General features: G+C 33.3%; 1 protein-coding gene across 4 annotated transcripts; it reads left to right on the top strand.

Annotated features, from left to right (window-relative positions):
- The first annotated feature begins 81 nt into the window (after window positions 1-81).
- On the top strand, window positions 82-27,280 carry LOC140051652 (bifunctional 3'-phosphoadenosine 5'-phosphosulfate synthase-like). Of its 4 annotated transcripts, none has more exons than XM_072096927.1 (12): window positions 82-271; window positions 17,076-17,190; window positions 18,871-19,106; window positions 19,535-19,673; window positions 20,578-20,696; window positions 22,561-22,674; window positions 23,066-23,177; window positions 23,541-23,606; window positions 24,208-24,413; window positions 25,133-25,394; window positions 25,655-25,923; window positions 26,253-27,280. In XM_072096927.1, the coding sequence occupies exons 1-12, from the start codon at window positions 191-193 to the stop codon at window positions 26,493-26,495; spliced, it is 1,962 nt and encodes a 653-aa protein (XP_071953028.1). In that variant the 5' UTR covers window positions 82-190; the 3' UTR covers window positions 26,496-27,280. The 4 variants fall into 4 exon arrangements, with proteins under 4 accessions (XP_071953028.1, XP_071953031.1, XP_071953030.1 ...); XM_072096929.1 differs by lacking the exon at window positions 82-271 and adding an exon at window positions 7,407-7,518; XM_072096928.1 differs by lacking the exon at window positions 82-271 and adding an exon at window positions 14,034-14,149.

Here is a 27,280-nt window from a genome sequence, read left to right as displayed (position 1 = left end):
ATCATCATCACACCGTGTTTGGAGTTAATTATTGAGGGCGCAATTTTTCATACCACGACGACCACCGCGACGTGTCATACCGCAAGCTGTCAAAAAATAACAACTTGATAACAAGCAAAGCGACAGGCCTAGCATCATATTACAAATTGTAAATTCGCGGAATTGGTTTACAGTTTTATTTATAATAGTTATGAGCTGTGAAAGTCCTGATCATAAAAGACAAAAAATGGAAGCAGGTTCTTCATCCGGAGATCGTCCATCAGCAAAACAGGTATGCCTAGGCTACGACGAGTAAATAGGCCTACTCTAGGTAGGCTAGTTGGGCTAGGTAGGCTGCTACAACGAACCAGCCGGGTAACGCGTTTGTGGCAGGCGGCGCACAGACTCAACAAGACAGTGTGTGGAAGGCCTAGCTAGCTTCTAGTGTTATATAGTTGGCTAAATAAAGAGGCTATAAACAGCCAAAGCTATAATTAATAAATTACACCAGACATTTTTTTTAATTTTTATATTTAAATTAATATCCGTATTTTTTATTAATATTTGATAAATCGCTAGCTAGCTAGGGCCTCCATGGAGTATGGTCGAAGCGGCCGCCAACCAAAGCGGCCGCCAGTTTAATATCGTCATTTGTATGAAACGCCATGTGCGCTTTAATCTTTGATTGTCGTTGTCAACGCCATGGCCTATGGCGAGTTGAGTTACAGCTGTATGTTCAAACAAATAAATATAAGCTAAACTAAATCATGTACTATCGAATCTTTATATTTCTATAATAATTCTAAAATAAGTTTTCCTCCCGATAAATCAATGTATATTTTATTTGTATTTTAATATTAACTAACTAAATATATTTACATATACTATCGAATCATTAATAATTTATTTTAATTCTTTATGTCTCATTTACGTACTATTTATTTATTTATATCTCTTTTAAAAAAAATACATTGGCAGTGAAGGGAAAAAATAACGTTGAACTGACCCGACGTTTCTTGAGCACTCTCCTATCGAATCTTTATACAGTATTGCATTCACAATTTACGTACGGTATTGCCGAATATTTATATCTCATTTACATACTATCAAATCTTTATACAGTATTGCATTAATATATAAATAATAATTTACATACGGTATTGCCGAATATTTATATCTCATTTACATACGATCGAATCTTCATACAGTATTGCAATAATAATTTAAGTACGGTATTGCCGAATATTTATATCTCATTTACATACGATCGAATCTTTATACAGTATTGCATTAATAACTTACGTACGGTATTGTCGAATATTTATATCTCATTTACATACTATCGAATCTTTATACAGTATTGCATTAATATAATAATAATTTACATACGGTATTGCCGAATATTTATATCTCATTTACATACGATCGAATCTTCATACAGTACAGTATTGCAATAATAATTTAAGTACGGAATTGCCGAATATTTATATCTCATTTACATACTATCGAATCTTTATACAGTATTGCATTAATATAATAATAATTTACATACGGTATTGCCGAATATTTATATCTCATTTACATACTATCGAATCTTCATACAGTATTGCAATAATAATTTAAGTACGGTATTGCCGAATATTTATATCTCATTTACATACGATCGAATCTTCATACAGTATTGCAATAATAATTTAAGTACGGAATTGCCGAATATTTATATCTCATTTACATAAGATCGAATCTTCATACAGTATTGCATTAATATAATAATAATTTACATACGGTATTGCCGAATATTTATATCTCATTTACATACTATCGAATCTTCATACAGTATTGCAATAATAATTTAAGTACGGTATTGCCGAATATTTATATCTCATTTACATACGATCGAATCTTCATACAGTATTGCAATAATAATTTAAGTACGGAATTGCCGAATATTTATATCTCATTTACATAAGATCGAATCTTCATACAGTATTGCAATAATAATTTAAGTACGGTTATGCCGAATATTTATATCTCATTTACATACGATCGAATCTTCATACAGTATTGCAATAATAATTTAAGTACGGAATTGCCGAATATTTATATCTCATTTACATAAGATCGAATCTTCATACAGTATTGCAATAATAATTTAAGTACGGTTATGCCGAATATTTATATCTCATTTACATACGATCGAATCTTTATACAGTATTGCATTAATAATTTACGTACGGTATTGCCGAATATTTATATCTCATTTACATACTGTCGAATCTTTATACAGTATTGCAATAATAATTTACGTACGTTAATGCCGAATATTTATATCTCATTTACATATTGTCGAATCTTTATACAGTATTGCAATAGTAATTTACGTACGGTATTGCCGAATCTTTATATTTCGTTTACACTGTACTATTGAATCTTGGTTTTTATTATTAGTAATAGGGTGTGTTATACATTTAAGTGTTATTCCATTGTAATACATTGTTTGTGTTTTCAATAAAGCAACGTGAGACGAAAACGCGACCTTCTACAGCACTATTCCTGGCCGGCCGCCAGTCGAGTTATTAGCAGAAATTCGCGTAATTAATTACCGTACCGTACAGACACTTGCATCTTATTTTATTATTTAAAACTCATTTTAAAATATGTAATTAAATTATAATTGCGAACACGTACTACAGTAGTTACTTTACTAATTAATTAATATACAATAACAAATATATATATTTTGATATACTTTATTGAAAAAATATATACATTATTCTTAATAATTGGCTTATTATATATTATATTAATATACAATACAAACACCATAGTGTATTTTATTGACTTTATTAAACATATATATCATTTAGAACAGTTAAAGTAAGTAATCATCGATTCGCCATTTTGTTTAAAAGAACGTATCACATTCAATCTGTAAAAAAAGACAATAAATTACATAATAATATAGATTGTTATTTACGTCCGAGAAAAAGAAAACCTGTCGAAACAATGACAATCAAAGATTACAAAACAAAGACAATCAAAGCGCACACGGCGTTCCATACAAATTACCGTTATTAAACTAGCGGCCGCTTTGGTTGGCGGCCGCTTCGACCGTAATCCCTCCCTAGGCCTATTATCAGGCTAGCTAGACCTATTATCAGGCTAGCTACAGTAGGCCTATAGGTAAACTAAGTACATTAGGCCTATCTTTAACAGAAAAGAGAGGCCTAGACTACTAGGCCCGTCAAACTTTCTGCTCAGCGTTCGAGATCCAACATAAAAAAAGATGGTGACAAAAAATATCGCACCTACGCCAACCCAACCAGTCAAACGCATCATAATTATTGTGAGTGCGAGCTATATTTAATAATCACACATGCGGCTAGTCGATTAATTTACTATTCTATTGCTAAATCTTGGCCACATGTACCTAAAGACATAAAATAAATAAAAACTATATCTATGCCGATATAGCGCCACCTATGGCTTTTGACAAAACACTAATGTGTTATGATATCGATGTATTGTAAGCCGGTCGGATGGCTGAATGGACAGTACGTATGTCTTGCGAAGTCATGCTGTAGGGTTACAAGCCCATTAGTGTCATTTTTTTTCTCACATTTTCTTTATTGACCATTTCTTTTAGTTTACGGAGGCCCAAGTCAGAGGGCTGGACGCATAGATAGAGCATAAGGATTGCACCTTGGCGTAGAGATAGCCACTTCGTTATATAATAATTGCCCAACCATTGTATGGTACCAAGTATAGTACTGTAGTACATATAGTAAGGGACTATAAAATAGAAAGGATAGCTTTCTCAATGTTTTTTCTGAGCTCTAAATAAATTGCACTAACCATTTGTGTAATTATTAATCGCTTAAATCAAGTGACCTCTCTGCTTTATCAAAATTAGTGTATTTTATATCAGAACAACAACAAAACTGTGTAACAGATAAATAAAGTTACTGGTATTTCCCTTAGTATTAAAGCATATAGTAGGCCTGTAGTAAAATTATATTACTTTTGAATATTGATTAGGTTTTAAAATAGATTCAGAATTATAGTGTATAATGCATAAATTCTCTATTTGAAACTATAACGGACAACTTTAGCATAAAAAGATTAATTTAATAAAATCTGTAGTGTTAGCACTGACGGATAACGTCAGAAATAAAAATCAAATTTAAACCACAGATATATCTGGTCACGGAAGACTCCATTCAATTTTAAATTAAAATTTGGATTCCAATTCTGGACAACTTATATAATAATAATAATATTTTTAAAATATTAAAAAGTTGTCCAGAAGATCTTCACCAAATTCAAACTACTGAAAGACCTAGCTACAAATGACAAATGTTGGTGGCAATACGAACCAGAATCCCAATTCTAATTATTTCTAGACCACTGTTAAGGCCAATTTACACAGACGAGCGGTAACGGTAAGCGGTAAAGTTGAGCGGAAAACGCAAAAATAGAATCTATGTTATTTCTTATGACCATTTACACAGAACGCGGAGAGGACGAGCGGTTGAGCGGAAATCCGCTCAGGATCGAAACAGATTCAATTTTGTGAAAATGCCGCGCGGTAATTATGGATTCTGGCCAATCAACGACATGATTGAAATGACGTCATCTATCAACAACTTTTTTTTGCGTCCGTCGAGTGAAAGACGACAATAAATACGAGTGCCGTAGTAGGCCTAGCCTAGTTTGCAACTTCTTTTCATTTAGAAATACCTACGACGTGACTAATGTTCGTATAAAGATAGTGAAAAGAAAATACACATTTTAGTACGTTATTAGGCAACAATTCCCTCTAAAACTTAGGCCTGTGTGTGCTAGGCCTACTGACAGTCAGTCACATCCAGGCCAGCAGTGACAGTAACATGCATTAGCCTCGAGGCCTACACGCACCTACTTTCCACCACTTTGTTAGCGAACTCCGCGCGCTGTGTAAATGGGAAAAGCCACGCGGTTTTTCGCTTACAATTACCGCTTACCGTTACCGCTCGTCTGTGTAAATTGGCCTTTAGGTTGTGGGCCCAAAATTGTGACTTTAAGTTGTCATCAATATAATTTTTACCTCTGCCAAGAAGGTTATAAATATATATTTTAAAAGCAACTGCTTCATTGCTCACATTTTTATATAATAATGCATTAAAGTATATATAATAATGTACATTTTTGTGCTCATAGTAGGTTCAGATCATGGTTCTTTTTACTCCTGGCGGAGATTGCAACTCTCTGTTTGCTCTTGTTTTTTTTCTAATAGTAACCCACCTTATAAGTCAATCTATAATAATAACCCACTACTCTAATAGTAACCCATGGGGGTTAATATTAAAACTATTGACAAAATGGCATTATGAAGACTGGTCGTTTATGATGCAGCCGTATTTTGAAAATAAGGGAGTATGGAGGATTGAGTGTTTTTGAGTTTATAAAATAAAGTTAGAGTTCAAACAAATGTATTTATTCGTACTGTTTTATTATTCTGCTATGAGTTGCTGACCGGAAAAGTTGGGGGTGGCTTACTATTTTCAGGTGCCTAATTTAAGATTAGTAATAGTAACCCACTACTCTAATAGTAACCCCTTCTAATAGTAACCCACCTTCTAATAGTAACCCACCTTATAAGTCAATCTATAATAATAACCCACTAATAGTAACCCATGGGGTTTAGTCACAAATTAGTCACAAACACTATTGACAAAATGACATTTATGAAGACTGGTTGTATGATGCAGTTTAGTATTTTAAAAACAAGAAAATAATGCATGTTGATTTTGGGAGTGGGGAAGGATTAAGTGTTTTAGAGTTTATATAATAAAGTTAGAGTTCAAACAAATTTTTTTATTTGTACTGTTTTATTATTTTGCTATGATTTGCCGAAAAAGTTGGGGTGGGTTACTATTTTCAGGTTTCTAATTTAAGATTAGTAATAGTAACCCACAACTCTAATAGTAACCCTCCTTCTAATAGTAACCCACCCTGAAAAACAATCACAGAATAATAACCCAGTCTTACAATTAGAAGATTTACAGTATTGGTGAATTTGTTTTGTTGTTGTACAGTACTGTACTATATGTAAGTCACAGTGTAAGAGAGAAAAATTAAGAAACTCATCAGAATTGCATGGTCATCATAATGTTTAAAATACCACAGGTTTCTTTTAAAAGTACACTGTAAACAGTGAGTGAAGTCTTGAAAAGCAAACAAAACAAAGTCAATACACATAGTAAGTTATATCACAGGTTTTGTAAACATGTATTTACCTAATTGTACACCTTACTATGTACCATCAGTACAAACAGATTGCTATGTTTAACATGTAAATATTATATCAACTCTCACATTTTATAGAACAAATTATGTATGACAGATATATTTTTTTCATAATTGAGAAAGAATTAGTGCAAAAAGTAATACAATTATTTGAATGATGAAATATCGGTGGAAATAAAACATGGTTACATCATACCTGTATGGTGTGTTTTATTAATTATGAAAAAAACAAATGTGACACTACCTTTTCTAACAAATTTCTAACCATTGGCGTTGGTTAGATCTGGATTATAGTTTGCTAGTTTGCTCTACCATCCAAAAATTATGTATTTCTAGGCCATCAATACACCCCCCACCCTACAAAAAAAGAGACCATACTGTAGTTAGTACTGTATACAGGGGTTTCACAGTAAAGATTTTTATGTTCAATAAAAAAAAAAGGAAGTAAATTGACGCAACAGTTCTTTTATGGAAACATTTTTGTACAGTACTTAAAATATACAGTAGTCTCATCCACTAGGCGAATTTGTTCGCGCGAATCGAAAGCGTCATGCTATGCACATGCGTATTCCCGTTTCTGTCGGTCATTCTCCCTTCTTTGACGAATTCTAGTTCCTTTGATTTTTCTCTTCAGCGAAATTTACTAGTTCGAATTGTTTCTACTTTTTGCGAAGCGAAATATTGCGCAACCAATCAGAGCTCAGGAAATGAGCTATGACGCTTTTATGAGCACTCATGCGAATCGAAAAGCTCGGCAACCACGCGAGGAACATCAACGTCGCAGCTGTTCGCTCATGTAGTGGAAAGAGAGTAGGCGATTTTTTTCTCTTCGAAACAATCGATTCGCGCGAACAAATTCACCTAGTATAGTATAGTATAGTGGAAAATAGGCTTTACATACTTAACTGTTGCAAACGATAAACCCTTTTGGGTTTTTATGATGTATATTAACCAGTGAAGGGTGGAATTACACTATTCAACTTGCTGAATTGAATGAGGCTTTTGATTACCAGTTTCTAAGGGGTTTTTGTATCCTATTGTTGTACAGTATTTGAAGGCGTCACAATTACACTTGCTTCAGTGTTCTTTGTGGGTGAAACTGGTCTATATTAGTATTGTTTGGAAGCATCATACTAGAACACATAACGTAGTAGGTGTCTCACAAGTCATATACTGCTGCTGTCAGTCTGTGTGATATAGAGAATTCATTAAGGCATTACTGTAGTGTTGAATATGGCATCAACGTTGAAAGTAAGTTAGTGTATATTATCTTTGTAGGCTCACCTATTTTGTATTCATCCTTGGTGTAACTATAATATTCTATAACTAGAGGGTACTCCGAGAGTACAAACCTCCGCCTACTGTAAAATTCCCCTACATAAAATGTCCCCGGAAAATATATATATTAAAAAAAATTTTTTTTTATTAGTTCTAAGTGTAAATAGGCTAACTGCACACTACAAAGTTGTGGATGAGAGTTTGGTGTAATGGTTATGTATCCAGCCTCTCAACAGTTGAGATCGCTGGTTCAAGTCCCGCTAAAGTTTTGGTTTTTCTTAATTTATGTTTTTTTTGTGGACCTTGATCTTTGACCCTGACCCTTCAAAATTTAAACACAATTGTATGATGAGTCATTGATCATTGTGGCTAAGTTTGGTGAGAATCGGATAAAAACTGGTCTTTTTAGGCAGTAAAATAGTTTTTTGTTAGTTGTGACCTTGACCTATGACCTTTTCCCCTCAAAATCGAACTCGTCCAAGCCTTTTGGGCATAGATCATTGTGGCCAAATTTGGTGAGAATCGGATGAAAACTGTGGCCTCCAGGCTGTTCACAGACACACACAAACATACAGGGGTGAAAACATAACCTCCTGGGCGGAGGTAACTATCAACCATAAGCTTCTTAAAAAGGTTAGATAATATGTACATTATTGTTAATAGATATCTGTTGTGGCAGTTCTTAAATCTAATCTTAGTTCCTATGACAGTATAACCTATGGGAGATACGTACCCTTTGGACCCAACAAAATGCCCATAATACTGTAGGGGATTCCCTTGTATAGGCTGTCCCAAAGGAGGTATTGTCTGCTTGTAGAGCTCTTTGATTTAATGGTAATGTTGTGAATTATTCTGTAGTGTATATACAATATATTTTTCAAGATACAAGATAACTTTATTGTCAAATAATTCAACGAAAGATTTGAAATTGGTTTAAATGTTTATAAATTTTAAGACATGGTGGCGGCTGTATTATGGAGGTTTGCATTTTTCTTATACATCATAAACAGCATATTATCAAGCATACCTGTTTTAGTAGGATGACTCTACTGTACCAACTATTCAACAGGAAACATTTAAAGAGCTCTATTAAATTCCCCTTTGGTAATCATTGTGTCAGATCTTTAAGAGTTTCTTTTGCGCACTGTAGGTTACGATCCGGATCATGATTCTTGATACTTTTCACTCCTGGTGGAGAAAAGCAAGAAAATGATGCTAGTTATAGAAGAAATTCATAAGAAACAAACCATTTAAAAAACTGATTGTTTTGTACTGTAGATGTAGTGAATGTCTTGATTGGAAACTAAATAATTGTTAGTGTAGATAATGCACAGTTACACTTTTACAGTCAGTACTTTAGATTATTAAATAATATTAAAAGGGTTGGGAATAATCACCAGCAAAGTAAGGTTTTTGATACACCATGCATGGAGGTATAAAAATAGATACCTCCATGCACCATGTGTTTCCAAAGATTGGTTGAGAATGTAGTGATGCATTGTGACTTTCCTTTACAATACAATAGTTGAAACAGTTATAGAATACAGTAGAAACTAGAACCTCCTCCGTTGGGACACTTCTAAAGATATATTTACACATGTTCCAAAATGGAAGACAGAGATACAGATAGTAACAATATAGCTTTCTTAAAGGTGGGCACTATCTCTTATGTGATTTGCCATTCCACCCGCTGTACCTGTACAGTTAGACTTGCCCCAAGTCTGTATTATCTTTTTTTTTTATTTATTTGTTTTTATTTCAACCGCGATTTTTGTCTGAAAATACAGACTTGTGAAACACGTATAGAAATCGATTTGCAGACCGCAAACATCCGATAAGAATGACGTAGTTTATCATACCGTATTTGGCTATATGGGGCGGGCGGTATGTAAATACGGATTTCGAATCAACCAATGATCATTTTGTTTCAAAATTAAAAAGATCGAGTACGTACGGTGCTGAATGTACGATCGAGACTGTTGAAATATAAAATCGTAATGCCAAGTTGTTTTGTTTATTAATTGTTTAGCCCTTGGCCTAGGCCTCTTTCGTAGGTCCTAAATTCGCACGTATGACCTGCCAAATAAAACGCCAATAAAGTAGGCCTACATACCACCACCGGCGGCACACAACAACAGGGCTACACCACCACACAGAACAGGACAGGGTCTGGGTGGGAATTAAATCAAAATTATCTCCGCGTAATAAATGATCCATTCAATGTTTGATTTGCGGAGAAGCTAGCCTATCATATCAAGACGAGTTTTCATGTTCTTGGGAAAAATCCCATCAAATGTTTACCAGACTACTAGGCATATACATTTCTAGCCTTCAGAAACTTTCATAAATGTACCCAAGTACATACCATAGCGCATGCGCATCATCTTAGTTGTTGAGTCTTTGAAATTCTGAAATATGAATATTAAAACGGTGTACGAGTGAGTAGCCAATCGCATGCAGCTGAAACTAGTCAACCGGATAATCGTATGCACCAAGAATTCTTGGTGTCAAACCACGTGACTTGTGCGTGTTTCCCCAGACGGAGTATCCAAAATCAAGTAGTATACCTATGAAACGCCATATGTGCCAAAATATTTATCTTTTTACTAATATTAAGACAAAACTCCGTCTGGAACCCAGACTACTGTACAGTACTCTACATTAGAAACAGGATCTAAATATACGGGTGTGTAGAAAGCGATGACCTCGAATTGGATGACCCCAACGACCCGGACGACCTAGAATAGGACAACCCATAACACGAAAACCGACGACCCCTATAGCCTAGCCTAGGCCTAAGTGTGGTATAACATCCCGAAGCCGAGCATAGCCAGCGGCGGGTAAGGTTTTCTTCAGTGGATTGGTCATCGTTAACCCAAATAATAAAATCAAATCAAGGGGCCGTTTTGACTGGGCTTGCCATGTTTATGATATTTCGTGTGCAAATCGAGTCGAATGCAGTTTTAATGATGCACTCTTGGCGTTCCATATCTGCTCGTTTGTTCGTGTCGAAACATTCAGTATCAAATGACAATATTTCTGTATTTTTTAAATCAATTGCTTGATTGCGAGTATTATATAAGGTATGGTTTAAAGATCTTTGGCTATGTTCGGCTTTGGGATGTTATACCACACCTAGGCCTAGGCTAGGCTATATGGGGCGTCGGTTTCGTGTTATGGGTTGTCCAATTCGAGGTCGTTGGGGTCATCCAATTCGAGGTCATCGCTTTCTACACACCCCTAAATATACAGTACTATACAATTGACCTTCTGAAAAGGTTTTGTTCCTATGTGTATTTAACTAGTATTTTGTAATATGTAAGTGAAGGGTTAACCTCCTTAACTAAACCAAAGCCATGACCAAACATATTCAATACAGGAACAAATATCAAAACATATAGGTAGATTAGTACTGTAGGCAAATAATTTGTATTAAATTAATTGCAAATTTAAGGTTTGTGGAGAGAAAGCAAGGTAAAAGGCAGAAGATCAGAGCCGTGTTTCATGTGTTAAAAAAATGGTACTGTTATGTATATATTTTTGTACAATCAACTGAATAATCATAACTACAGTATCTAGCTACAGTAGTTCATTGGGTGCCTCTACAGTTACATCCGTATTGAACAATTCTACAATAGAAAAATGTTTTAACACTACTGTAGTAACAGCCAACTATCAAGGGACACCCATATTGCTGTGTAAGGAGACACATATTTGTTTCTATAAGATTTGCCCCTTAATATAGGAGTTCTACTGTATTTAGAATTTCCATATGGAAAAAAAAACATTTTTAGTAGAAGTAGCTGTTGATACCATTAACATTTTTAGTCGCGTGCAAACACGACTCTACAGCTCACTATGTCGGTCGGTAAACACTAACTCAAATTTGAGCACGCGACTGCAGCCATGTATATGGCCTTGTTAATTGTGATGACTTGCTGAATTCCTCCAGTAATAAAAATTGAATTCAATTTATTTCTCGTTTCTTGATTATGAATTTAGATGTTTCGTTTTCATTAAGAATAAGATGCCATGGATTAACTTTTACTTACCATGATCATGATGAAATAATAGTAATGGATTTATGTGAGAAAGGATGAACTAAGGATGAGCAGCATTAAGTAGTCTCATATTGAGTCAATCCATTTAACATAGGTCTAATACAATAGTGTACTTGTCAATGTCACTGTCAGTGAAAAATAGAATTGGCCTTTAAATAATAATGTTCAATGATATATCAAAACATTGTACTGTACAGTGTACTGTATACTTACAGTATGTCCAGAACACATCATTTCATAGGAGGACATGTTTTTTTTTATGTGTAATGAATTGGAAAAATATATAAAATGAAAACACGGTACAGTAGATAAATAAAATTGTGAATTCAAAAAATAAGATTCACTCTGATTTTTTTTTCCAAAATCTTGTACAGTATACCATTCAGAACCTTATACAGAGACGATTTTTCAGGAACCCAGCAATTGTATGGTCATTTACTGTAAAATCAAATAAATATTAACCTTAAAAATGTAATATTTTATATTCAAATGTGATACAATAACATCAAAGAAGAACAATGTTTCTTGTAATATTTTTATTTATACCAGTCTTTCTTCTGTAAATTCTCACTAACCCCCTAGTAAAATATTATTGAGGTAAAAATGATGGTAGCATGTCAATGTAATACTATATTGTTAGATGGGTACAATATTATATACAGTATATAGTATTGCACATTACTAATGGCTTCTTTCAATTGATTTAATTTTTATCAGTAATAATTATAAGTAAGAAGTATACTAGATTTATTGATATTACATTAAAAAAATTAATATTTTTTGCAAAACTAAGATTATGTGAATTTCAAAGATTGTACAATGTAATCTCTGACTAGCAAGTTAGACTTGTCAAATTTTGGTAAGATCCCCAGGGTATGATACGTAATAATTAGTAAGATCCCCAGGGTATGATACGTAATGATTATTAATATAGCAATCAAGAAAAGGATAATCATCAACATTTTTAACTGAAAGTTATTGTACATTTATAGCCCTGGGGTGGATTGCTATAAGCGGTCTATACACGGTCTTAGCGCTTAGCCGGCTATAATTTGTGACATAGCAAGTAGGCTTATATTATAGACCATTTCTATACCGCGGTCTAACTTGAAAACGGTCTTTAAAATTAAAGCCTACTCAAAGGAGTCTTAAAACCGTCTTAAACCTCTCTTTTTGTTGCTTTTACTTATTATTTATCGTCAAAGACAACCAATTCAACGAGTTTTAAGTGTTAAATCAAATAATAACGGTGATTTTATTCTTATATAGGCCTAGAATAGATTTTCTTGCGTAGAAATGTACGTACTGTTATGATTGTGAATTGAACAAGCGTGACGAACATTACCTTATTTGGTATTCTACGCGCAAAGTACGTCCTCAATTTTTTACTTTACGCGGTCTTATCTAAGACTGTTTTATAGCAATGGTCTAACAGGGTGGCTTTAATAAGACCGTCTATCTGATAAAGACGTCTTTAATCGGGGAGTTAAGACCATCAGTTAAGACTGTTTTATAGCAATCCTCCCATGGTCTAAAAATCTCAAATCGCGAACAAACAGCATTTCTACTTCAACGTCTTGTTGCACCCCAGCAATGAAGCCAGGCAGCCTAGCATCCATGATGTCTCTGAAATAATGAAGCATTGATTGATTTAAGTCAAATTTTTATGTTTTTCTGGTGTTTTTTTTATAGATTGTTGACCAGTTATATTAGAAAATTGTATACATATCTAATCTTTATCAGAGTTTATCAATTATTTTTTACTTTAGTGTGCGATTAATTTGAAATGCCAATAAAGTTTCGGCAACATACTGTAATACAGTACATGTAGTACAGTTTACACAGTGATAAATAATGTGACTTGACATTTCACCTACATTATCAGAAATGACAAACAGGATCTGAACACCAAAAAATACCTGACCTTCAAAACAGGTTTAAAATTAGTCCGGACGGGGAGCAGCCTATTATTACCAATATTTTGATTGTAAAGTAGGTGAAAGGTTTACACGTAACCAAACGTACAGTAATCAATAGCTTTATGTCCTGTCATAATTGTTCATTCCACCCTAATCTTTGATGATGTGGCACCATTTACTCTATCATTTGGACTCTTCCATTATTTTTACCTTAATTGTTGGACAGAAATATACACAAATGTTATCTTAATGCTACTAAACTTTAATATACTTTAATATAAATTTGATACCTGTACCATACCAGTAGAATCATAGTAGTTTAAATTAAAACTCGAGTGTTGTATATTAATTAATTTTTTTAACAATATGGTAGAGTCCATACAAAATGGTAGAGTCCATCAGTATAAAATGAGTTTGAGTATTAGCCTTTATAATGCTAATAAGTGTTTATTTATGGCGATAAAGTACCAGTATTGTTTGATAAAAGTAGGCGTATCATCCCTCTATTCTGTCATTTCAACGTGTGCATTTTCGAAAGCGACATCTGTATTTGTACCAAAGTCAGTTTGAAAAAAAGAAAATACCATGGCTTCCCGAAGTGATCCTTACGGTGTCAAGAGTTTTGTAAGCTTTCAATATTTGTTTACTATTTGTTTATAATTTGTAGTTTGTTATTTATTGTGTGTTGTGCTTGTTTAATTTGTTATGCCATTTGTTTTATAGGCACTGTATATTAGGAAAGTAGATGTTAGCTATTTGACTGGATTGCTTTATTAGTAGTACTGTATGTAGTCCTTTTAAATGCAAATACAGTCAAATCTATCTCTCAATAGCGGAATTTCGTAAAACTTTTCTAAAGTTGTCTTGAGGTCCAAAAGGTTCATATTCTTTTTTAACCTTACTTTAAAAAAAACATTCAGAATATCGGACTTCTCTAGAAAATTAATATTAGGCCAGCCCAAGGGTGTCCAGTATGATATAATACTTGGGACATATTAAGCCTGCTGTAATCTATTGTGATCACTCATGTATGATCTTTGAATCTCAACGTAACAATATCTACCTTACAGTAGTTATGATAGTGATCTGTAGTACTAGTATCGCCCAACATTACCTTTCACAGTTCAGAGGAACTGTGTTGACCAATGATTATTATTCAAATACCAGGTTAGCAATTAACCAAACCACTGACCAAATCTGAAGAAATAAAGTATTTCACTAAAATACAGTCTTACCCCATATCCTTTTGAAAGTTTATGTTTGAGTGTAAGAAAGGTGTGATTATTAGTTTTACTCTAAAGGTCCATCAGAGCAGGTCTAACCTTAATATAAGGAACAAATTAGTTTTTGTTCGCTCCACCATCATTACATTTGACTTTTTTAAACTACAGTATTAAGCTTTTTTTCATGGTCATATTCACTGTTCAGAAAAAGAATTTAAATTGCATTGCATTGTTATTAACCAAGTGTATCATCCATGACTGCACTTTTAAACTATTATTCTCTTGTCTGGTGGTACTAATAGTAAAACCACTAGACAAAGTTGTCATTTGCTCAAATTGAAGGCGTTGACTAATATCAATACCTCTTAATATTTTTATCTACTTATTGTGATGTGAAAAAGTTCAGAACTCTGGAATGCTCGATTAAAAACCCGGTTTCATTCAAAAAATTAAATCTCAGACTAATGATTATTTTCTCTATGATAATTTTGATGTAAAAAATCTTGATTACGAGTAGGAATAATTAATCTACTTTAAATTGGTGTAAACTGGAAACAAAATAGGCTTTTAAATACAATATTATGTACAGTAAATGATAGACTGTCCAGATACAAGATGTCAGATGATTAGATACAGCTAGTAAAAGATGATTAATGATACCTGTAAAATATTTGAATAAAATTACCATAAAGTGCTGGTAGAAATATCTAATTTCATATTTGGCCATTTCTGATGGTATATAACTTAACTACTGTATTTTGTTCAACTCAACTTCATTATATCAGTTTAAATAATCATGAATATTTTATTTGACATTTCTGCTGTCTGTTTCTGTTCTGGTTTAAACTTTGATAGTATTATTTTAGTCAGTATTGCTGGTACTCCATGAATACAATTTTCAACATATATTATGTTAATGTAGGTATTCATGATATGCTTTATATAGTAATTTAAACCAACTATACAGTAGTAAACAACCACTGTACTGTAGAATCTATGTATAATACTTTACATTGCCTGTGGCTAATTTACTTTATAGTATTTGCATACAATATCAGTAAATATAATGTAGAATATTAATTTTCCACATATATTTAGCCAAAAAAAACACACTTGTTTTGTCAGCCATTTTCATGATTGAAAACAGTTGACATATGTATTTCCTTTGCATGTGTATGGAAATATGTATTACTGCCTCAATTTTCCCAATAAAACTCTTCTACAGTAAGTGCCAAATTCTATCATGGTCACTTGGCATCAGCGTTGCTTCTATCCAAAAATATAACTTGGTAGGCCTAATGTACTACTCTATCTTCTGTTAGCTTTTTCAATCTGATAACCTATATATAAAGAATAAATCTGTTTACTGGTATGGTAGACAAATGTAGCTAATATTAGAAAATTAATAGATAATATTATACATTGATTCCCTACAGTAGATTAAATTGATTTAGTATATGTATGCCTTGAATGATAGCATCATTTGTTAAATATTTGATGACGATTACATGTTATATTTATAATTTTCACTGAACTTTACACGATAAAGTTAGTTAAATACTCATTTTAATTGTTTAATAGCAAAAAATTATATTTATAGCTTACTGATTGATTATCATTGTCTCATCCTTCAAGTAGGATGTTAGGTTGTTGATCCCATGTACATAATTACATACTATTATTTAAAGATTTATAACTTGTATTGCCTCTTTTATGCTTTTATAAATGGAAGATTGTGTCGATCAATTATTAAAATAGTTGTCCCTTACTGTCTGTTCATATACAGACATAGCAAGTCAGTAACAGTGGACTGGTATGAATTACAGTACTGTACATTATGAAGATAGCAAAGATGCATAATGTAATTTCTTGTGCCGGACAAATATCCACGCTGTTTGTTAATTATCGCTTTGAGTCTTAGTTAGTAACTATTAGTTTGTAATGCAATTACAACCAATGAGTTGCACTGCTAACAACTCAAATGCAGATTTTAAATTCAGTATGCTACGAGAATATGATTTTATGGATACAATTATTACCACCTATGGCTAAAACAATATCAGAAATCATTTTAATTGTGTATACAATTAACTGAATAAATATAGAGTTATAACTTGTCTTTTATGCTTTCATAAATTGAAGATCGTGTCGATTAATTATTAAAATAGTTGTCCCTTACTTTCTGTTCACATACAGACATACTGTAGCAACAGTGCATAGCATTATGTATAGTGTATAATTAATAAAAAGTATTTCATGTATCAAGAACAGAAACGTTTTTAGATTCCAGTTTTTATTGCTACTATTGTTGTATTTGTGTTTTACAGAACAAGCAAGTGGCGACCAATGTCTACGAGCAAGTGCATCATGTAAGCCGTGACAAGCGTGGGCAAGTGATGGGAACCCGCGGTGGCTTCAGAGGCTGTACCGTGTGGTTCACAGGTAAGAAACATTCAATTCAAAATTAAAAGTAGCGAGTACTTTTCTTTTTTTTAATTTTCTGTAAATGACCAACCCCACTAATTTAATGCCAAATTCCAAACCACTGGTACTATACTCAATTTGGTATTCTTTTCATTTCTGATTTCTCCAAAAGTATAAATAAAAGTGAAAAACATACATCTACAGGTATACATACAAAATAATTGTAGAAAAAAAAAGAAATGAAAAATGTAAACATTCTAAAGTGGTCCAGTACTTTGTCATCTTAATATTAGACTTTGGAATCAGATATACTGTACAGTTAATGATTAATGTTTAATATTGACACAGTAATGCATTTTCTTCAACTTTATTATTAAATGATGACATGCAATTTTAATTTATTTACATTGAACGTTGACCACTGCATAGGCTATTTACAATCAGTATAAAATCAAACAAAGAGAATCAGCAATTTCACTATGTTAACATTGAATATATAAAAGATAATTAAGCAACATTTTTTCATCAGTATCTTTCCCATCTATATTTTGATGACAGTATATATTCCACCAATAACAAAACCAGATACCCTTGAGCTTGCTTCCCACTTGTAAGACCACAGCAATTAATTTGTGTCATTTGAAATTTCGCTTGTGATTGGTCAACTCATTTGCATCCAAGCTTTAGGCTAGCCCAAAATATCCAGTTTTAAAAAAGTTGACTGTAAAAAAACACACCCATACTTTCCACAGCGTGGCCATTGGTCAACTCACTTGAGTCCAAGCTTTAGGCTAGCTCAAAATACAGATTCAGAAATGTTTGTAATATAACACTCATACAGTACACAGAGTGACCAGTAGTCAGATAATGTTTATTATGATGACAATTATATTTAATTTCTCTTTTTATTGTATCAGAAAGGTCATGAGATATAATGGCCATAATTAAAATGACCAGTACTTGTGACTTATTATATAATACTTATCATGAATGGTTTCTATCAAGAAGTTCAAACATTGCATTCTATACTGTAGTAATTAGTGATTGTACATCTGAGCACTATTGTTTTCACTTTATCTACAGGCTGTACTGTACACTATATTACTTATAATATACTAGGATTATTGATATTCAATAATACAGAACAAGTTTTGCAATAGTTTAAATCATAATTTGTTGAATCGCTTTAAAAAACAAAAGAAAATCAATATTGGTGCCATCTGTGCCAAGAATGAAAACCAGATAATTCAAATTGACATAGATTGATTAGTATTTAATTACAGTAGTAACAATTGTCTTTTTAAAAAGGTTTACTGTACTACTGTAAAGTGCAGATCAATCTGTATACTGTATATACAATGTTTATGGAATTTTATTTATAAGAAGATTTAATTTGTGACGACGTAGTAACCAGTTTAAATCATGTTATTTCATTATGCACGTACATTGACATTTCCTCGATCAAATCCTCAACTTTGTTTTGGTGAACTCTAGGTCCAGAAGAAAACCATATAATATGAATAGGTTATGTTGTAGTCCTACTGTAAATTGTCCTAATATGTAGATTAAAAATATTTGAAATATAAATATTTACACATACTATATATATACATAAATACAATATATATACATAAATGCAATATATACTGTACATATATATGTATGTATATTTAATAATTGTTAATATAATTCTAACAGGTCTATCTGGTGCTGGAAAGACCACCATCAGCTTCGCCCTTGAAGAATACCTCTGTCATCGCGGTATCCCATCATACTCCTTGGATGGAGACAATCTACGAAAGGGATTGAATAAGAACCTAGGATTCACCCAGGAAGACAGAGAGGAAAACATCCGTCGTGTCAGTGAGGTTTCCAAGCTCTTTGCAGATGGCGGTGTTGTGTGCTTAACTTCCTTCATTAGCCCCTATGCTAAGGTACAGAATATTTTTTTCTTTAGTAAGGAGTGGGGTGGTAAGAATTGGTTGAGTGTTCAAGTGGTTAAGGTAGTGGTACCACAATCCATAACCATACAATATGCACAGATTCAAGGCTCTCCTCATCCATATTTTTGTTGGCAGAAGGTCTTTCAGATAACTAATTAAATCTGGAGGTCCTGCGTACTAATGTAACTCGGGTGCATCTTTTGAAAGAGTAGCAGGTTATCCCGGTGTAAAGGGGTATCAGCCCATCATCATGGGCCTATGGAGGACCTAATCCGAATTTCCTCAATTGAGGGTTGTTATTATGAAATAAACAAGAAAAGGAAAAAAAAAGATTGTAGAAATTAATGAAATACAGATGTACTGTAACTAAGATAGATTTGTACAATCATTTGGGAAATTACATTGTGATTGTCTTTTAGGATCGTGACCAAGCCCGCAAAGTGCATGAAGACAACGGTTTGAAATTCTTTGAAATCTATGTGGACACATCCTTGGATGTGTGCGAGTCTAGAGATGTCAAAGGGCTGTACAAGAAGGCCAGAGCTGGATTGATTAAAGGTACATTCCTGTCATCTTTATTTCTATAAAAAGTGCCAAGTACACATCTTTTATTTTACTGAATGTGTAGCTGACAGAGATTGAAAAAAAAATCCACTAATAGGTTGAAAGAAAACAGTTATATAATATATCTTTAACATTAAGAGCTATGTGTGGTTCCCACTAGGAAGCAACTTAAAGCACAATGTAAGTGAGGTGACCAATCACATGCAACAGTTTGAATAATCCATCGCTTGTGATTGGCCAAATTACTTGCAGCATCCTAGTGGGAACCAAGCTTAATCGTTGGAATAATGCATCCAAAATGTACATGAATTAATTTTCTTAAGATAATAATTGTATAAGGTGGGTGTAGAATATACTTCTGTCTTATTTACCCATGCCAGCATACTCCACTTACTTTCTGATTAACAGTACACTGACTCCTGTATAATAATGCAAAAATACATTTACTGAATAACATTGGATGGGATTTTAATCTATTTTGTTCAAATAACTGTACTATACAGTGTGCTGATCATGTGGTTTTTTCCAACATGTGTGACTGTAATCAAACACGCTTTATTTCCTGTTGTTCATCCACACCGTGTCACTCATCAATACTTTAAATAATTGACATAAATTTCTGGACAATAACATTTTATACTATAATCTAAAATTAGCCAATTACATCATCACCATTGTGACTTATACCAGTAATAAGTATGTAAAAAAAGAAAACTATCAATTGCACATAACCAGTGCCTATGACTTCAATCATTGCATAGGTCTAGAATCAACCAAGTCAAATTATTTACAGAAAAAACATCAACCCAAAACTCTTAGAGGATTGTTCATAATCCAGAGTGTAACATATGAAATGATGCGTATAACTTTCAATATTAAATGATTTTTTTATTAATAGGTTTTACTGGTATTGACAGCAAATATGAGGCACCAGAGAGGCCAGATCTTGTAATACATGGTGGTAAAGATGGTATTGACATCTGTGTCCAAGATGTTGTCAAGTTACTTCAAGCCCATGTAAGCAATCCATCAACCATTTTTTGTTAGATAAAAGCATACTTAAGCTACCAAAAAAAAACTGGGCCACCTAGCTTATTTTCTTTCACCAACTAACACTTTAAAGGGGGGTTCCGGGTTTAAAATGAATAGTAAAAAATGTAAAATATATTTGTTTGTGTCTTGAACGGTAAAAGTTTCAATTTATATAAGCGCCCAGTGAAGCAGAACGAAGGCTGTGAAATGAGGCCAGATTACAAGTGCAGCTACGGCGATATGACACTGTGTTACAGAATAGGAAATTCGTGAAATGGTCAATCTTCCGACGACTCGTTATCATTAACCATATCAATTACTTTTTTGTAAAATTATACTTATCTGATGTAATTTTAGTCGGTCTTCCCATTTATAAAGTCAATGTTCTATGAAAATTCATCAAAACAGTGAAAAATTAGATAGGTTTGCACTTTAATTTGCCGATTTTCGCACTGACTTAGGGAAAGCCTTCAAAATCAATGAAGCGTAACGTATACATTCCTGCTGAGCGAGGAGGAGAGGGAGACGACAATACACGTGCTCTACCTGCCCATGCCTGGCATCGTCACGTGATAAGCAGATACAGTATACAATACCAAACTGGTCGGGTCGAGTATACCCCATCTATAATTACAACATGAACGATGTACAGTATTTGATTGAAGGTCGACTCGACCTACCGGAATGGTATAGATAATATAGCTCGAATGAAAGAGTTGGAATATTTGTAAACATAAGTATTGCTAATTTTAAGTGTAGCCTAGTAAAAGGCCTGGTAGTATCAATTCGCATAGGGTCTACTACACTAGCTAGCTCAATTTTTAACTGGGCCGGATCGGCTTTTTTGGAGAGTAAACTAGGCCTATTTTAGGCCTACTTAGACGATCAGGACACCATACGTGCGAACGGCGAACGGTGATATTTACAGCCGATTTTGTAGAATGTTTTAGGTTTAGATTGTTTAGGAGTTTGGTTGATAGGATGGGTTTGGAATCCACTGAGTTTTGTTATTTATGGGCCAATCGTTTAGTAGTGGGCCAATCGTTTAGTAGTAGGCTAGCTAGGCCCATGATTGGCCCCAATGTTTTAGCGTTTTAATCCCTAGTCAGAATGGCTCTCACCCATACAAAAAAATGATTTAGGCTAGGCCTAGCCTAGTACGTGAAGCCGATAATAGTTAATACGATCTGTACTATTCGAGGTATAAAAATAGTATATAATTTATGACTCCGTAATCTGTACTAAATTTTGTATTTCATTAAATGTCAAATAAATATATGCTACTACTGTTATTATTACACTTTAGGCCTAGCTTAGAAAATCTACAAAAAATGTATTTCACAATGATCAGGTGGTCGTCGTTTGACAGGGGAGAGAGATGTAAATTTAGTTGACAAACACAACGTACATGACGTCGCGAGTTTGGAATCCACTGATGACGTGATTTTGTGAATATCTCATGAATATTAATGAGCTTCTCTAAGCTGCTGAAAAACAGACTTTCCATGAACTTACCCTAAAATGTATATGAAATTTTATTTTTTTAATTTCTCGTTATTATTTCTTCATTCTGACATGTCTATATTGTTATAATATTTTTTATTTAATAAATAAACGATATTTAAAAGCAATTTTAAACCCAGAATTCCCCTTTAATGGCTTTATAGTAATGATTTTACTATATTTTGGTGCACACACTGTGTTTGTGCTATATTCTTTACAGAAGTAGCATACTTAACTGTAGTTAATTATTGATTGAAAATAGGTCATATCATTATCAATAATTTAAAATAATTGAATAAATATAATAGTAATACCTTGTTTAATAATTAATTGTTTCGTTTTTTAGGAAATCATTCCTCAATCGGCGGTAGAGAGCGTAAAGGAGTTGTTTGTGCCAGCTGACAAAGTTGAGATCGCAAGACAGGAAGCAGAAGCTCTACCATGCCTAAACATTACTAAGGTAGGTTTCTTACATAAATAGTTTCCATATATAAAGTTCATCTTTAATGTCATTTTATTGTAAAATCTCAATGAATCAGATTACCTTAAGTAATACATTTCCACAACATGCTTATTTAAATAGTAGCCAATCACATGTAGCTGACAATAGTTATAATTTTTTGCCTTTAAAATTGAGGTGGCAGAACATGCTACATGGTCTGATGTTTGCATACACAGTGATTCCACTTCAAGTATATGTATGAAACGCCTTGTGTGCCAAAATATATTCATTGTTATGAATACTTGATTTGTTCAAAGTGATTAAACAGTGGTTTCTATAGAAGAAACTAGGCCCTGAAACTAAATTGCTATCTAGAATATAAGACAATATCTTATTGTCATTTTTGTAGCTGGATACCCAATGGCTTCAGGTTCTGTCAGAAGGTTGGGCCTCACCACTCAATGGCTTCATGAGAGAGGAAGAGTTCCTGCAATGTCAGCACTTTGGCTGTCTACTTGATGGTACGTATTACCTTCCCAAACTTTTTTGTTACTATTGAATATCTTTAGAATTATATTCAGATAAACCACATTTTGTCCATGTAGCTTCAGTTTATTTAGCATATTATTGAATGTAAACTAGTCAAGTCAAGCCGGACAATGAAACATGTTATATTGGCCGAGTAGTGAGATATAACAATTTTGATCCTCGTATCATCAGTGGTCATGAGATGCCATATTGACCAATCACATTCACATATTGACTATTTGATATAAATAATTTTAAATTTACAACCAGTGCTTAGATTTTATTGATATGATTATTCTTTGTAAACCAAATTATGAGTTAAAAGTTTGACCCCTATTTTTAATATGCGAAATCAGTTTCCACGGACACAACCTCCATTAACGGGACGGTGAATGCTTTAAGAAGAAAAGTGCAGAACATTCGTAAGTCTGCACGCTGTGGGTTCACTTGACATTCTAAGGGTCATCTATTCAAGTGACTATGCATAAGTTGGCTAATAAAAAGTCCTCACTATGAAAAACATCTTTCATATTTGCATGGTTTCTTTCATGAAACTATTTTATGAACCAATTTAATATTTTTATTATAATTATGGGATGTCATTATAACACTAACCATTTATATTTTGACAGGTCATTTTTTACTTTTTAAACTGTGCCAACATTTTTTTAGGTTACATATATGCATGTTTTTTTTTATTGGAATCAATTCATACGACTAATATTGGAAACATGTAGAATGTATTTCCATATATTATATGGACTCGGTGTAATCTATTACGATTAAAATAACAAAATGACATCCTCAATTAATATTGTACTAACCTGTATATCACATTTAGGAATATTATTTTGTTATCATTTTATTTTGTATTTTTCTGTACAGTATTTTTTAAATGACATGGTTAGGCTTTCTATAGTTGGAATCTTTATGGTATTTTGGTTAATATTTGTTTTTATGTTTTAATAACAGAATAATCAAAAATTCCAGCAAGCAACACTCATATTTTTTTTTCAATTTCAGGTGGAATGACGAACCAATCGGTTCCGATCGTTCTTCCAGTGAGTACAGAGGACAAGGAACGTCTACAGGCAGCCGATGCCTTTGCATTGTCCTACGAAGGCAAACGACTTGCTATTTTGCGTAATCCTGAGTTTTATGAGCACCGCAAGGAAGAACGCTGCTGTCGCCAGTGGGGAACAAACCATCCAGATCACCCGTACATCAAGGTAAAGATTAAGAACTTTATAGTTAATAAGAGCATTCCTCTTACAAAAATAATGTTTGTCCCTTAGTACTATTACAATTCATCAACTTAACTCTATTAAAACCTGCAGAAATTAATTTAAGTATTCAATTGAAATATTTTATTTATACTGGGTCACCTCTTAAGTCAAAGACTGGTCTCCCAGAGGGCCTAGTTATGATCAGTGGCTGTGATGTACTAATACACCAGGGTAACCCCCTACTCGTCTCGAAAGATGTACTAGGTTCTTTAATGTGCACATGAGCTAGATGTGTACACTGGACCTACGGTTTATAGTCCTTATTCCGAGAAGACTCCTTCTACCACCAGAACCATGGAACCCTTGCCGATGTTATGGCTACGTAATTACAATCCCAGTTCTCGGCCACTCACTCGCTATATACTCGCTGTATAGTTTGTTTCTATAGCTTTAATAGCAAATTCTTCAAAGATCTAAATTTTATATACTTACTAAATATTGAGAATCGCTTTACAACTTGGACTTGAATCAACATAGTTGAGAAGCTGAGGATTCATTTATCAAACCAGTTCTTTTTATCCACAAGTGTAGATACCTCAGTGTTTTTGTAAACTCTGGTGTAGATACCACAGTGTTTTTGTAAACTCTGCAATTTTTCTAGACGATGTGAAAGGGGTTTTAGGTGTTTTACTTAACTTACTTAAAACTTATATTTGCAACAGATGGTGCATGAGAGTGGTGACTGGTTGGCTGGTGGTGATATAGAAGTGCTGGAGAAGATCATTTGGAACGATGGCTTGGAAGAGTACCGTTTAACTCCTAACCAGCTTCGCGCCAGATTCAATAAAATGGGAGCTGATGCCGTGTTCGCATTCCAGTTACGTAATCCAATTCACAACGGACATGCTCTGTTGATGCAAGACACTAAGAAAACACTGCTGAAACGAGGCTATAAGAAACCGGTTCTCCTTTTGCATCCGCTAGGTAAGACAAATTGAACACATGAATTGTCTATTTTATGACTGGCTTCTTACCTGGATAAACCAACATTGGCCTTTCCCCTTTTGAATGAGAACTCAAAAAGTACCAAAAACAAGATAGAGATATTGTCCATGAGCTGAGAACCAATGTAGGTGATCCCAAAGCAACATTTTAACACACAGTTATTTTTTTTAAATATGCACTTCAGTGATAGTATAATCCAATTGGTTAGAATTCTTATGAATAAATTATAATTTTTGCAGGTGGTTGGACAAAGGCAGATGATGTGCCACTTCACATCCGTATGAAACAGCACCATGCAGTAATGGACGAAGGTGTCTTGGACCCTGCATCAACAGTTCTGGCAATCTTCCCATCGCCAATGATGTACGCAGGACCGACAGAAGTTCAATGGCACGCCAAGGCTCGCATGGCAACAGGTGCACACTTCTATATTGTAGGTCGTGATCCCGCAGGCATGCCTCATCCAGACAAAACTAAGGACTTGTATGAGCATACTCATGGAAGAAAGGTTGGTTATTCTACTCTACTTTTGTACTTTAAGGATATATTAATTTTCAGTATTTGTATAGTCTCTGAATTCAAGCAAAGTAACCCATATATAGTAAAGGCTTGGCCATATATAGTAAATACTTGGCCATATATAGCGAAAACTGGCTTTATAGTCAAGACAATATCATTACAGACTTTGTTTTTCAACTGTTGTGCCATAACATTGTTGTTGAATTTAAATAAAATGTCTTGAATTTAATGTGTTTATTATAGTTTTGTTCACATTCAAATACAGGTTATAGTTTTTAAAAATTGTGTTTGTTCTAATTGATTTTTATTCATTTATAGGTTCTAACAATGGCACCTGGCTTAACACAACTTGAGATCATTCCATTCAGAGTGGCAGCATACAACACAAAGAAAAAGTCCATGGAATTCTTCGATCCCGAAAAGAAAGAAGAGTTTGACTTCATATCAGGAACACGTATGCGTAAAATTGCACGCGCAGGAGAAAATCCACCAACAGGTTTTATGGCGCCAAAAGCGTGGACCGTGTTGGTTGACTATTATACATCTCTTGCAAAGCAATAGGTTATCTAACCAACTAAACTATTTTAATTGGAATTCTAATAGATTAAATTTTAAATCCTATATAGTTTCTCAAATTATTCCTCTCATTTTTGTTGTGTTAACACAAATATTCATTTCTTTTATTCAAGTGTTTTTAGGTTAATTTCAAATTCATTTATATAACTTTAACACACCTTCCAAAATTTTTCCTATATAACAATTGTATTATTAATTATGACAATTGTATTATTAATTGTCGAATGTGCTTTGAAATTCTTCTAATGATGTAATTCTGTATTTATAAAAAATCTATTTTAATGATTTAAACAGTATAAACTTGTTATAATAATAGGTGCTGATTCTGATGCCTTATGCATTGATATGAAAAGAGATGAATATTTTGTGTACTAATTATCCTAATTCTGATGAATTCATTTTAGCAATAAATTTGGTGTATTTTTATTCTATTTTAATTAACTTTTTTTACATCATCATTGTATTTTTATTAATTTTATTGGAAGTATTCATAATTTTGGACGAAATTTAATATTTCTCTGGACCATAATTATTCATGTGACTGAAATTACAGTATATGAGATAGGATCATTCCATTGTTTAGTAGGGATGCATGCATTATGTGAGAAGCTATGAGAACAATTTTACTAATTGTACACAATAAGGTAGATAATATAATTATTTTGAATAAAATTGTTTATACTTGCAATAGAATCATGACTAAATATTCAAATTATTCTATTATTAATAAGAATGAGAATAAATTCTTTCTATGCTGACAATGATCTAAA

Source organism: Antedon mediterranea, chromosome 6 (genome assembly GCF_964355755.1).
Source record: "Antedon mediterranea chromosome 6, ecAntMedi1.1, whole genome shotgun sequence".
Classification (NCBI taxonomy): domain Eukaryota; kingdom Metazoa; phylum Echinodermata; class Crinoidea; order Comatulida; family Antedonidae; genus Antedon; species Antedon mediterranea.
The sequence above is the reverse complement of the archived record's forward strand: the minus strand, read 5'-3'. Positions and strand labels throughout refer to the sequence as shown.

Coding starts and splice junctions, on each gene's coding strand:
- LOC140051652 (XM_072096927.1), top strand. CDS start 191: ATGAGCTGTGAAAGTCCTGATCATAAAAGACAAAAAATGGAAGCAGGT. Junction 272..17,075: donor ATCGTCCATCAGCAAAACAG/GTATGCCTAGGC, acceptor TGTGTTTTACAG/AACAAGCAAGTGGCGACCAA. Junction 24,414..25,132: donor CAGATCACCCGTACATCAAG/GTAAAGATTAAG, acceptor TATTTGCAACAG/ATGGTGCATGAGAGTGGTGA.